A 14,647-nucleotide genomic window follows, 5' to 3' on the forward strand; every position below is an offset into this window, starting at 1 on the left:
CATCGCAGGGCAGACAGACAGACAGACACAGACAGTCACTCACACCTAGGGGCATGTCCAATTGACCTGACTTCACTTTATTTTTCTTAAACAGGTTTATTAAAATTTTGGATTAACCGAGAGCGCTGTAGTTGGTCATTAATAAAAATAATCCTCAAAAATAAGACTTGCCTAATAATTGTGCACAGTGTACACAATTTACTGTCTTGTGAATAAACTGCATGTGTAACATTTAGAAGCAGAGCATTAAAAGCAGTTCAGTGTTTCAAAGTAATAACAGCAGAAAGACTTTGTGAATCTTAATGATTGGCTTTCGTCGGTTATTTCATCATTAACAGTGATAAAGAAGTAATATTTCACCACTTTACTTTGAGGGCCACAAACATGAAGCCATGAAGAAGTGATGCTTTAGTAAAGCTGAATATATAACTGAGCCCTCTATGAGGCGGTGACTCAGCATTCAGTCTTTCTATTTAGCTCCTGACCATCATGAAGACCCTATGAACATCATGAAGACCCTATGAACATCATGACAACTGATTTTTACATATTATTAAGCTTTAAACAATATTTTCACCCTTTGTCATGATTGGCTCCTCCCAGTCCTGTCCATGTGCTCATGTTTTGGTTTAGCCCTTGTTTTGTGACTCTGCCCCTGATTGTTTTCACCTGTCCCTCGTCTTCCCGGTGTGTATTTAAGCCCTGAGTCTGCCCTTTGTTTTCGCTGGTCTTTGTATTGGTCTTTGTTTGATGTTTGCTTTGTTTCAATCTCTGTCTGTGTAGTTGGTTTGATTCTGGTGTCGGTCATGTCGGCCCCACGATCTCTCCGTATTGGCTCTCTGACCCTGGACTGTCTCCACCCTGATTTTGGATTTGCCCTTAATAAATCCCGCTTATCTCAGCACGTGCGTCCGGCTCCTCGCTCCACGTTACACCCTTATTATCTTTTCATTATTTATCTGTGTTTTTCAAGGTGGATTTCACTGGACGGTGGATTTCTGAACTGGATTACTGACTGGATTACTAGCTGAAATCTCCACAGAGCCATGATGGTCAGCATGATCTGTGAATCATGTCCCTGTTTTAACCCATTGTTGGAATACGAAGGGCAAAAAGCAGAGCGATAATATCGAGACTTTGGGTGATATTCCAGCCAAATTACGTACTGATTCTGACGTCACCGCTCGATGACGTCACGCTACTTGGTTTGAGCTGCGTCTGCTGACTGGTCTGATATGTGTTTTGTGTCTGTAGCTTCATCTGTTTAAAGTTAAGCGGTGCAACTCCAATCGATTTAAAATAAAATCTAGATTATAAATTCTAAGATGAAGCCGTTTCTTCTGACTGTGTTTTCAGAGATTCTGAGGCTTTTAGCGTTTGTGAAAAAGTTATTTTAGCTGGACCTCAGCTGCTCCTTCAGCTCGACTACAGTCATTCCAAAAGCAGAGGTGACCGTGTTTGGTCAGTGAGGTTTTGTCCACAGTGAGTTCACAAAAGTAAATAGAGGGTGAATAAAATACTTTTGATGTCTGAAAAAACGCGTTTGGTGTGGAAGATGCTGTCAGTTATACACAAACAATTTACTGAATCTGAAACTGCATGTGTATCATTTAGAAGCAGAGTATTAAAAGCAGTTCAGTGTTTCAAAGTAATAACAGCAGAAAGACTTTGTGACTGAGACGTTACTCACCTGGTACAGTCAGTGTAACAGCATCACTGGTCTCTGAGTAACGCGGCTGTGTTGACTGTGTTCCGTTACAGGTATAATCTCCTCTATGAGACTCAGCAACATAAGAAATGGTGTATTCCTTCCTCCGTTGAGCTTCACTGAGAGGTTTACTATCCTTAAACCAGTCATACTGCCAATGACGTCCACTTCCTATATGACATGTGAGAGTGACTGTCTCTCCGATGAACACAGGATTAGCTGGGTGTATTGTCACTGTAGCTTTTGGTCTCGCTGTAAAAACATGGAAATAATTTAGAAACTTTTGGAACTTAAATATGAAATCAGAAGATGTGAGTTTTGAAAATAGTTTTGAATAATGGGATCAGTGAACATGAAATTACAGGAAATGCCTCCTGTATTTATTCTAAAGTCAAATTTGTGGCAAGAAAACAGACGAACCTGTAACTGTGATCACGGCTGGAGCACTGCGATGTGTGTTGTAGACGTTGTAGTAGACATGGCGTTTCTTACTGTTGTCGTAGTAGTAGCCGTCATAGCGTTGGTAACTGTAGTCGAAGTAGTTTTTCCTGCGTGCTGCACATTTAAACTCTGTTCTTCCTTTGTCAGACACTGTTACTCTGACTGTGTTGGTCTCTTTATCTACAGGACTCTGAGGCTGTAATGGCTGAGAGTCTTTGTACCAGAGAAACTCCCATCCAGTAGACTCCACCTCACAGGTCAGAGTAACTGTGTCTCCAGTGTAGACAGAGCTCTGAGGATCCACCTTCACAGTCGGTGTGGGTTTTCCTGTTGGTATGAAATGATGAATCAGAGCTGCTTTTCATTTTACAACACAAGCAGTAGTTCAATCGTCTTATACACTGTATTTTATTAATGAGTCTTTAAATCTGCTGTCATTGTTTCTGAATGGGCTGCACCAACAAAGGTTAAACTTTAGCACCTCACTGAACAGGAGTGTGAAGTTATATATACAGCATTACTAAAGCATTACTTCTTTATGGGTTCCTGAGGTTTGTAGCCTTCAATGTAAAGTGAATTATTTCTTTCCTTCTTTTTCACTGTTTGGTTACTGATGAAATAATTAGTGAACACCGTTAAATAATGTTTTTATTTAGAAAAGTATCTTTACGTGTAGCACATGAATGAATCTACATTCATAGACTGTAATGAGGTGTTAAAGGCAGATCCACAGTGAGGGCAAACAGTACCTTCCCTAAAAAATCTCCATTCTTTACTTCAGAACTGAGTAGAAGTGCTAAAGCACACTCCTGGTAAGTGCAGCTTATGTGTACTCTAGCGTCTTTGTGTGTGGCTAACATGTTTCCTCACAGCTGGTGTGCTAGCTCACTGTTAGCGGGTTAGCTTGTGGCTACTGTGTAAGCTCAAGGCTAGCAGGCTGTGAGTAATTCAGATTAGTTTGGATAGTTTCCAATTACAGTTTGTTTCAAATTGTTTAGTGTTAAATAAAACACTAATAAACTGATAATGATAAAGTAATTATGGCTCCTGGTTTCTTCATGACGACTGAATGTTAAATGTTATATAATTGTGTAAACGCCTTTATGATGATCTCATGATATTCGTATACAGTCCTCTCACAAGTTTTAACTACCAAAGACCCATATTTGATCAGGTGGGATCATCATGTGTTTCTGTTTCTTCAGGACAGGTTGTCCTTCTCTGTCAGTCAGTGAAACTAGAAGAAAACTGTTTAAATATCTGGTGCTGTGTCTGTGAAGCTAAGACAATAAAAAGCTGAGACAATAATTTTTATATTTTTATTTGTTTGATTTTGATTTTGTCACATTATAAAGCTTTAGCTCAGTGTTTATTTGCTGCTAGGAAACTGGCCTGAATGGATCAAGTAAAACCATTTTAAAGTCTCACATGTTGTTGTAATAAACTGAACATCAGGCACATTTTAAGGCGCTGCTTATTTCTATTGTATCAGGAATGTCTGTGTTCTCTGTTGCATATTTGCAACTGTGCTGTTGTGTTTACTGAGCTGTATGTGCAGCTAAAACATTTTACTATTAGTGTTGTGTGTATTTATTTCTTTTGAAACATTGACAGAGGACTGTAAAGACAATTAGATGGATTAAAAAAAAATCTTAATGAATGGTTTTCATCCGCTATTTAATCATTAACAGTGATAAAGAAGTAATATTTCACCACTTTACTTTAAGGGCCACAAACATGAACCCATGAAGAAGTGATGCTTTAGTAAAGCTGAATATATAACTGAGCCCTCTATGAGGCGGTGACTCAGCATTCAGTCTTTCTATTTAGCTCCTGACCATCATGAAGACCCTATGAACATCATGAAGACCCTATGAACATCATGAAGACCCTATGAACATCATGACAACAGATTTTTACATATTATTAAGCTTTAAACAATATTTTCACGCTTTGTCATGATCGGCTCCTCCCAGTCCTGTCCATGTGCTCATGTTTTGGTTTAGCCCCTTGTTTTTGTGACTCTGCCCCTGATTGTTTTCACCTGTCCCTCGTCTTCCTGGTGTGTATTTAAGCCCTGAGTCTGCCCTTTGTTATCGCTGGTCTTTGTATTGGTCTGTGTTTGATGTTTGCTTTGTTTCAATCTCGGTCTGTGTAGTTGGTTTGATTCTGGTGTCGGTCATGTCGGCCCCACGATCTCTCCGTATTGGCTCTCTGACCCTGGACTGTCTCGACCCTGATTTTGGATTTGCCCTTAATAAATCCCGCTTATCTCATCACGTGCGTCCACCTCCTCGCTCCACGTTACACCCTAATTATCTTTTCATTATTTATCTGTGTTTTTCAAGGTGGATTTCACTGGACGGTGGATTTCTGAACTGGATTACTGACTGGATTACTAGCTGAAATCTCCAGAGCCATGATGGTCAGCATGATCTGTGAATCATGTCGCTGTTTTAACCCATTGTTGGAATATGAAGGGCAAAAAGCAGAGCAATAATATCGAGACTTTGGGTGATATTCCAGCCAAATTACGAACTGATTCTGACATCACCGCTCGATGACGTCACGCTACTTGGTTTGAGCTGCGTCTGCTGACTGGTCTGATATGTGTTTCGTGTCTGTAGCTTCATCTGTTTAAAGTTAAGCGGTGCATCTCCAATCGATTTAAAATAAAATCTAGATTATAAATTCTAAGATGAAGCCGTTTCTTCTGACTGTATGTTTTCAGAGACTCTGAGGCTTTTAGCGTTTGTGAAAAACTTATTTTAGCTGGACCTCAGCTGCTCCATCAGCTCGACTACAGTCATTCCAAAAGCAGAGGTGACCGTGTTTGGTCAGTGAGGTTTTGTCCACAGTGAGTTCACAAAAGTAAATAGAGGGTGAATAAAATACTTTTGATGTCTGAAAAAACGCGTTTGGTGTGGAAGATGCTGTCAGTTATACACAAACAATTTACTGGATCTGAAACTGCATGTGTAACATTTAGAAGCAGAGCATTAAAAGCAGTTCAGTGTTTCAAAGTAATAACAGCAGAAAGACTTTGTGACTGAGACGTTACTCACCTGATACAGTCAGTGTAACAGCATCACTGGTCTCTGAGTAACTCGGCTCTGTTGACTGTCTTCCTTTACAGGTATAAGCTCCTCTATGAGATGCAGCAACTTTTGAAATGGTGTATTCCTTCCTCTGTTGAGCTTCACTGAGAGGTTCACTATCCTTAAACCAGTCATACTGCCAATGATGTCGACTTCCTATATCACACGTGAGAGTGACTGTCTCTCCGATGAACACAGGATCAGCTTGGTGTATTGTCACTGTAGCTTTTGGTCTCGCTGTAAAAATAGGACGAATAATTTAGAAACTTTTGAGACTAAAATATTCAATTTTCAAATATTATATTCAAATATATTACAAATATATTCAAATAATCGGAAGATGCACGTGAGTTTGGAATAATGACTGAATAATGGGATAACTGATCATAAGTGATATGAGAAATGCCTCCTCTATTTATTCTAAAGTCAAATTTGTTGCAAGAAAACAGACGAACCTGTAACTGTTATCACGGCTGGAGCACTGGTCTGTGTTGTGTAGGCTCCTCTGCGGGCTGCACATCTAAACTCTGCTGTTCCTGCATGAGACACTGTTACACTCAGTGTCTTAGTGCCTTTATCTACAGGACTCTGAGGCTGAGGGTCTTTATACCAGAGAAATTCCCATCCAGTAGACTTCACCTCACAGGTCAGAGTAACTGTGTCTCCAGTGTAGACAGAGCTCCGAGGATCCACCTTCACAGTCGGTGTGGGTTTTCCTGTTGGTATGAAATGATGAATCAGAGCTGCTTTTCATTTTACAACACAAGCAGTAGTTCAATCGTCTTATACACTGTATTTTATTAATGAGTCTTTAAATCTGCTGTCATTGTTTCTGAATGGGCTGCACCAACAAAGGTTAAACTTTAGCTTGGATTAAATGAAGGTTTATCAATAACACTTTACAATAAGGATACATGACAACATTAATTCATAGCATTACTGAATTTGATGCCAACATGTTCTAAAAAAGGGACGGGGGCATGTTTACCACTCGGTTTCATCTCCTCTTTTAACAATGCTCTGTAAGCGTTTGGGAACCAAGGAGACCACTTGCTGTAGTTTTTAAAGTGAAATGTTTTCCCATTCTTGTTTGGTATAGGATTTCAGCTGCTCATCAATTCAGGGTCTCCTGTGTTGTATATTTCATTTTATAATGTGCCAAATGTTTTAGTGACTGTTCTGGACAGCAGGCAGGTCAGTTTAGCACCTGGACTCTTAATACTGAGCAATGCTGTTGTAATATGTGCAGATTGTGGTTTGATATTGTCTTGCTGAAATAAACAAGGCTTCTCTGAAAACAACAGAAATATGCCCAAACATGTATATATTGTTCAGCATTAACGGTGCCTTCATAGATGTGCACGTCACCCATGCAGTGATTTCTACTACAGAATCATGTCTGTTTTAAATGCAGTGCCACCTGATGTGCCCAAAGTTCACGGCCAGCAAATACTGTATTTTGGCCTTGTCCTTGCATACAGAGATTTCACCATATTCTCTGAGTTGTCTAATGATATTCTGTACCATAGATGATGAAAAACAAAAGTTCGATGCTATTTTATGTTGAAAAATGTTACTCTTGAATTGTTCCACTATTTGATTATGCAGTCTTTCACAGACTGGTGTACCCCTCCTCATCTTTCCTTCTGAATCACTTCCATGGCCACAGGTGTATAAAACCAAGCCCCTAGGCCTGCAGACTGCTTCTACAAGCATTAGTGAAAGAATGTGTCGCTCTCAGGAGCTCAGTAAATTCCAGTATGGAACGTGATCCGACGCCACCTGTGCAAAAAGTCCAGTCGTGAAGTTTCCTCACTACTAAATATTCCACAGTCAACTGTCAGTGGTATTATAACACAGTGGAAGCGATTAGAAACAATAGCAGCTCAGCCATGAAGTGCTGGGCCATGTAAAATGACAGCGTGGGGTCAGCAGATGCTGAGGCGTATAGTGCGCAGAGGTCGGCAACTTTCTGCAGAGTCAATCGCTACAGTCCTCCAAACTTCATGTGGCCTTCAGCTTAGCTCAAGAACAGCGTAGAGAGCTTCATGGAATGTGTTTCCATGGTCTGCTAAGATGCTAAGAAATATCGTAATATCCCTCATTGTCTTTCATTATTGTTCCCCCTGGCCCATAACCCAGATTTCTCTTTTCAGCTGAATAGCTCTGGACTCTCAGTTTGGTTTGACAGAGGGATTAAAAACATTTCCCACATGTTTTCTGGAAGTTTGCTCAAATCGTTCATACAACTGCAAGAAGAGTACGAGTTACCTAGGTCAGACTTTTAAAACATCTCCAGGTTTGTCACCTGATCATCTCAACTATTAAGGATGGGAGATTCAGAAAGGAATTAACCGACCTTGAAGAGTTGCTAGTTAAGAACAGCCAGGCTAGAGGGGTGATTTCACCAATTTATGGCATTTTGCTAAAACATGTTAAACCATCATCAGACAGTCTGAGAGGAGGCTGGGAGAGGGACTTAGGCCAACCAGTCACAGAAGAGGACTGGTGCAATATATGGAACATTTTTTCATGCTCCCCGCGACCCTGACGGAGAAGCGGCTTAGAAAATGGATGGATGGATGGATGGATGGATGGATGGATGGATGGATGGAGCTTTCTGGCAGTGTAAAAGAATTGGCACTTTCTGGGACAGAGTACATATTAGGGTAGAAAAAATCTTCCAAACAGCATTTCAGAAGAGTCTCCTGCCCTGTAGCTTTTGGGAACAGGAGTGGAACGTATTTTTGATACTGATAGTAAATTTTTGTTTCTAATGCTTTCATTTCTGGCAAAAAAGTGTATCCTAACTCGGTGGGCCAGCCCCTCTCCGCCATCTGTTGAGCAATGGCTTTCCCAGGCTGCAGCTCTGCTTCCTCTGGAGAAACTGACCTATGATCTACGTCACCAAACGGATAAATTCTGGAAACTCTGGACCCCACTGTGGACTTACGTAGGAAATTTAAAATACTTTTTTAAAATCCTGTGTATGTTGGCCTGATGTGTGAGATTTAAATGTATGATTGTTAATACTGTACAGGGTGCAATTAAAAAAATAAATAAATAAATGTTTAAGTGTTAGTTCATGTTTTTGTTCATAATCATAAACTAGCAAAAACAAATTTACTATAAAGGGAAAGTGTTTGTATGAATTCAGAAAAAAGACGTGTCAGTCAATGAAAGACACTGTGTAACAATGGAATCCATGGCCGCTTTTCATTTTACAACACAAGCAGTAGTTCAATCGTCTTATACACTGTATTTTATTAATGAGTCTTTAAATCTGCTGTCATTGTTTCTGAATGGGCTGCACCAACAAAGGTTAAACTTTAGCTCCTCACTGAACAGGAGTGTGAAGTTATATATACAGCATTACTAAAGCATTACTTCTTTATGGGCTCCTGAGGTTTGTAGCCTTCAAAGTAAAGTGGTGAATTATTTATTTCCTTCTTTTTCACTGTTTGGTTACTGATGAAATAATTAGTGAACACCGTTAAATAATGTTTTTATTTAGAAAAGTATCTTTACGTGTAACACATGAATGAATCTACATTCATAGACTGTAATGAGGTGTTAAAGGCAGATCCACAGTGAGGGCAAACAGTACCTTCCCTAAAAAATCTCCATTCTTTACTTCAGAACTGAGTAGAAGTGCTAAAGCACACTCCTGGTAAGTGCAGCTTATGTGTACTCTAGCGTCTTTGTGTGTGGCTAACATGTTTCCTCACAGCTGGTGTGCTAGCTCACTGTTAGCGGGTTAGCTTGTGGCTACTGTGTAAGCTCAAGGCTAGCAGGCTGTGAGTAATTCAGATTAGTTTGGATAGTTTCCAATTACAGTTTGTTTCAAATTGTTTAGTGTTAAATAAAACACTAATAAACTGATAATGATAAAGTAATTATGGCTCCTGGTTTCTTCATGACGACTGAATGTTAAATGTTCTTTAATTGTGTAAACGCCTTTATGATGATCTCATGATATTCGTATACAGTCCTCTCACAAGTTTTAACTACCAAAGACCCATATTTGATCAGGTGGGATCATCATGTGTTTCTGTTTCTTCAGGACAGGTTGTCCTTCTCTGTCAGTCAGTGAAACTAGAAGAAAACTGTTTAAATATCTGGTGCTGTGTCTGTGAAACTAAGACAATAAAAAGCTGAGACAATAATTTTTATATTTTTATTTGTTTGATTTTGATTTTGTCACATTATAAAGCTTTAGCTGAGTGTTTGTTTGCTGCTAGGAAACCGGCCTGAATGGATCAAGTAAAACCATTTTAAAGTCTCACATGTTGTTCTAATAAACTGAACATCAGGCACATTTTAAGGCGCTGCTTATTTCTATTGTATCAGGAATGTCTGTGTTCTATGCTGCATATTTGCAACTGTGCTGTTGTGTTTACTGAGCTGTATGTGCAGTTAAAACATTTTACTATTAGTGTTGTGTGTATTTATTTCTTTTGAAACATTGACAGAGGACTGTAAAGACAATTAGATGGATTAAGAGTTTTTAAGATTAATAAAATCTTAATGAATGGTTTTCATCCGTTATTTAATCATTAACAGTGATAAAGAAGTAATATTTCACCACTTTACTTTGAGGGCCACAAACATGAAGCCATGAAGAAGTGATGCTTTAGTAAAGCTGAATATATAACTGAGCCCTCTATGAGGCGGTGACTCAGCATTCAGTCTTTCTATTTAGCTCCTGACCATCATGAAGACCCTATGAACATCATGAAAACAGATTTTTACATATTATTAAGCTTTAAACAATATTTTCACGTTTTTTCACGATCGGCTCCTCCCAGTCCTGTCCATGTGTTCATGTTTTGGTTTAGCCCCTTGTTTGGTGACTCTGCCCCTGATTGTTTTCACCTGTCCCTCGTCTTCCTGGTGTGTATTTAAGCCCTGAGTCTGCCCTTTGTTTTCGCTGGTCTTTGTATTGGTCTGTGTTTGATGTTAGACAGAGATTGAAACAAAGCAGTGTAGTTGGTTTGATTCTGGTGTCGGTCATGTCGGCCCCACGATCTCTCCGTATTGGCTCTCTGACCCTGGACTGTCTCCACCCTGATTTTGGATTTGCCGTTAATAAATCCCGCTTATCTCAGCACGTGCGTCCGCCTCCTCGCTCCACGTTATGCCCTTAGTATCTTTTCATTATTTATCTGTGTTTTTCAAGGTGGATTTCACTGGACGGTGGATTTCTGAACTGGATTACTAGCTGAAATCTCCAGAGACATGATGGTCAGCATGATCTGTGAATCATGTCGCTGTTTTAACCCATTGTTGGAATATGAAGGGCAAAAAGCAGAGCGATAATATCAAGACTTTGGGTGATATTCCAGCCAAATTATGAACTGATTCTGACATCACCGCTCGATGACGTCACGCTACTTGGTTTGAGCTGCGTCTGCTGAATGGTCTGATATGTGTTTCGTGTCTGTAGCTTCATCTGTTTAAAGTTAAGCGGTGCAACTCCAATCGATTTAAAATAAAATCTAGATTATAAATTCTAAGATGAAGCCGTTTCTTCTGACTGTATGTTTTCAGAGATTCTGAGGCTTTTAGCGTTTGTGAAAAAGTTATTTTAGCTGGACCTCAGCTGCTCCATCAGCTCGACTACAGTCATTCCAAAAGCAGAGGTGACCGTGTTTGGTCAGTGAGGTTTTGTCCACAGTGAGTTCACAAAAGTAAATAGAGGGTGAATAAAATACTTTTGATGTCTGAAAAAACGCGTTTGGTGTGGAAGATGCTGTCAGTTATACACAATTTACTGTCTTGTGAATAAACTGCATGTGTAACATTTAGAAGCAGAGCATTAAAAGCAGTTCAGTGTTTCAAAGTAATAACAGCAGAAAGACTTTGTGACTGAGACGTTACTCACCTGATACAGTCAGTGTAACAGCATCACTGGTCTCTGAGTAACGCGGCTGTGTTGACTGTCTTCCGTTACAGGTATAAACTCCTCTATGAGACTCAGCAACTTTAGAAATGATGTACTTATTCCCCCGTCCAGCTTCACTGAGAGGTTTACTATCCTTAAACCACTCATAATACCAGCCATTTCCACTTCCTATATGACATGTGAGAGTGACTGTCTCTCCGATGAACACAGGATCAGCTTGGTGTATTGTCACTGTAGCTTTTGGTCTCGCTGTAAAAACAGGACGAATAATTTAGAAACTTTTGAGACTAAAATATTCAATTTTCAAATATTATATTCAAATATATTACAAATATATTCAAATAATCCGACGATGCATGTGAGTTTGGAAAAATGACTGAATAATGGGATAACTGATCATAAGTGATATGAGAAATGCCTCCTCTGTTTATTCTAAAGTCAAATTTGTTGCAAGAAAACAGACGAACCTGTAACTGTGATCACGGCTGGAGCACTGGTCTGTGTTGTGTAGGCTCCTCTGCGTGCTGCACATCTAAACTCTGCTGTTCCTGCATGAGACACTGTTACACTCAGTGTCTTGGTGCCTTTATCTACAGGACTCTGAGGCTGAGAGTCTTTATACCAGAGAAATTCCCATCCAGTAGACTCCACCTCACAGGTCAGAGTAACTGTGTCTCCAGTGTAGACAGAGCGCTGTGGATCCACCCTCACAGTCGGTGTGGGTTTTCCTGTTGGTATGAAATGATGAATCAGAGCCGCTTTTCATTTTACAACACAAGCAGTAGTTCAATCGTCTTATACACTGTATTTTATTAATGAGTCTTTAAATCTGCTGTCATTGTTTCTGAATGGGCTGCACCAACAAAGGTTAAACTTTAGCTTGGATTAAATGAAGGTTTATCAATAACACTTTACAATAAGGATACATGACAACATTAATTCATAGCATTACTGAATTTGATGCCAACATGTTCTAAAAAAGGGACATGGGCATGTTTACCACTCGGTTTCATCTCCTCTTTTAACAATGCTCTGTAAGCGTCTGGGAACCAAGGAGACCACTTGCTGTAGTTTTTAAAGTGAAATGTTTCCCCATTCTTGTTTGGTATAGGATTTCAGCTGCTCATCAATTCAGGGTCTCCTGTGTTGTATATTTCATTTTATAATGTGCCAAATGTTTTAGTGACTGTTCTGGACAGCAGGCAGGTCAGTTTAGCACCTGGACTCTTAATACTGAGCAATGCTGTTGTAATATGTGCAGATTGTGGTTTGATATTGTCTTGCTGAAATAAACAAGGCTTCTCTGAAAACACAGAAATATGCCCAAACATGTATATATTGTTCAGCATTAACGGTGCCTTCATAGATGTGCACGTCAACCCATGCAGTGATTTCTGCTACAGAATCATGTCTGTTTTAAATGCAGTGCCACCTGATGTGCCCAAAGTTCACGGTCAGCAAATACTGTATTTTGGCCTTGTCCTTGCATACAGAGATTTCACCATATTCTCTGAGTTGTCTAATGATATTCTGTACCATAGATGATGAAAAACAAAAGTTCGATGCTATTTTATGTTGAAAAACGTTATTCTTGAATTGTTCCACTATTTGATTATGCAGTCTTTCACAGACTGGTGTACCCCTCCTCATCTTTCCTTCTGAATCACTTCCATGGCCACAGTGTATAAAACCAAGCCCCTAGGCCTGCAGACTGCTTCTACAAGCATTAGTGAAAGAATGGGTCACTCTCAGGAGCTCAGTGAATTCCAGTATGGAACGTGATCCGACGCCACCTGTGCAAAAAGTCCAGTCGTGAAGTTTCCTCACTACTAAATATTCCACAGTCAACTGTCAGTGGTATTATAACACAGTGGAAGCGATTAGAAACAATAGCAGCTCAGCCACGAAGTGGTGGGCCATGTAAAATGACAGCGTGGGGTCAGCAGATGCTGAGGCGTATAGTGCGCAGAGGTTGGCAACTTTCTGCAGAGTCAATCGCTATAGTCCTCTAAACTTCATGTGGCCTTCAGCTTAGCTCAAGAACAGCGTAGAGAGCTTCATGGAATGTGTTTCCATGGTCTGCTAAGATGCTAAGAAATATCTTAATATCCCTCATTGTCTTTCATTATTGTCCCCCCTGGCCCATAACCCAGATTTACCTTCTCAGCTGAATAGCTCTGGACTCTCAGTTCGGTTTGACAATGGGATTAAAAGCATTTCCCACATGTTTTCTGGAAGTTTGCTCAAATCGTTCATACAACTGCAAGAAGAGTACGAGTTACCTAGGTCAGACTTTTAAAACATCTCCAGGTTCGTCACCTGATCATCTCAACTATTAAGGATGGGAGATTCAGAAAGGAAGAAGAGTTGCTAGTTAAGAAAAGCCAGGCTTGAGGGGTGATTTCACCAATTTATGGCATTTTGCTAAAACATGTTAAACCATCATCAGACAGTCTGAGAGGAGGCTGGGAGAGGGACTTGGGCCAACCAATCACAGAAGAGGACTGGTGCAATATATGGAACATTTTTTCATGCTCCCCGTGACCCTGACGGAGAAGCGGCTTAGAAAATGGATGGATGGATGGATTTTTTCATGCTTTCTGGCAGTGTAAAAGAATTGGCACTTTCTGGGACAGAGTACATATTAGGGTAGAAGAAATCTTCCAAACACCATTTCAGAAGAGTCTCCTGCCCTGTAGCTTTTGGGAACAGGAGTGGAACGTATTTTTGATACTGATAGTAAATTTTTGTTTCTAATGCTTTCATTTCTGGCAAAAAAATGTATCCTAACTCGGTGGGCCAGCCCCTCTCCGCCATCTGTTGAGCAATGGCTTTCCCAGGCTGCAGCTCTGCTTCCTCTGGAGAAACTGACCTATGATCTACGTCACCAAACGGATAAATTCTGGAAACTCTGGACCCCACTGTGGACTTACGTAGAAAATTTAAAAGACTTTTTTAAAATCCTGTGTATGTTGGCCTGATGGGTGAGATTTAAATGTATAATTGTTAATACTGTACAGGGTGCAATAAAATAAATAAATAAATAAATAAAGCTTCCCAAAGGAGTTTCCTTTACTGTATTACATCTGTAGGTCTCTGTTCATAAACATAAACTAGCAAAAACAAATTTTACTATAAAGGGAAAGTGTTTGTATGAATTCAGAAAAAAGACGCGTCAGTCAATGAAAGACACTGTATAACAATGGAATCCATGGCCGCTTTTCATTTTACAACACAAGCAGTAGTTCAATCGTCTTATACACTGTATTTTATTAATGAGTCTTTAAATCTGCTGTCATTGTTTCTGAATGGGCTGCACCAACAAAGGTTAAACTTTAGCTCCTCACTGAACAGGAGTGTGAAGTTATATATACAGCATTACTAAAGCATTACTTCTTTATGGGCTCCTGATGTTTGTAGCCTTCAAAGTAAAGTGGCGAATTATTTCTTTCCTTCTTTTTCACTGTTTGGTTACTGATGAAATAATTAGTGAAC

The 14,647-nt window shown here is 39.8% G+C and overlaps 1 protein-coding gene across 1 annotated transcript in view; it reads right to left on the reverse strand.

The window, feature by feature from the left end:
- Window positions 1-14,647, reverse strand: part of LOC119262452 (obscurin-like) — a 65,420-nt gene that overhangs the window by 9,813 nt on the left and 40,960 nt on the right. Inside the window, exons 8-13 of the mRNA XM_037534587.1 lie at window positions 11,620-11,880; window positions 11,132-11,401; window positions 5,703-5,963; window positions 5,215-5,484; window positions 2,129-2,476; window positions 1,691-1,960 (exon numbers count right to left, since the gene is read on the reverse strand). Coding sequence (XP_037390484.1) covers window positions 1,691-1,960; window positions 2,129-2,476; window positions 5,215-5,484; window positions 5,703-5,963; window positions 11,132-11,401; window positions 11,620-11,880 — 1,680 coding nt within the window. The remainder of the gene's footprint in view (window positions 1-1,690; window positions 1,961-2,128; window positions 2,477-5,214; window positions 5,485-5,702; window positions 5,964-11,131; window positions 11,402-11,619; window positions 11,881-14,647) is intronic.

The sequence above is a fragment of the Pygocentrus nattereri genome, chromosome 2, assembly GCF_015220715.1.
Source record: "Pygocentrus nattereri isolate fPygNat1 chromosome 2, fPygNat1.pri, whole genome shotgun sequence".
In the NCBI taxonomy this organism is placed as follows: domain Eukaryota; kingdom Metazoa; phylum Chordata; class Actinopteri; order Characiformes; family Serrasalmidae; genus Pygocentrus; species Pygocentrus nattereri.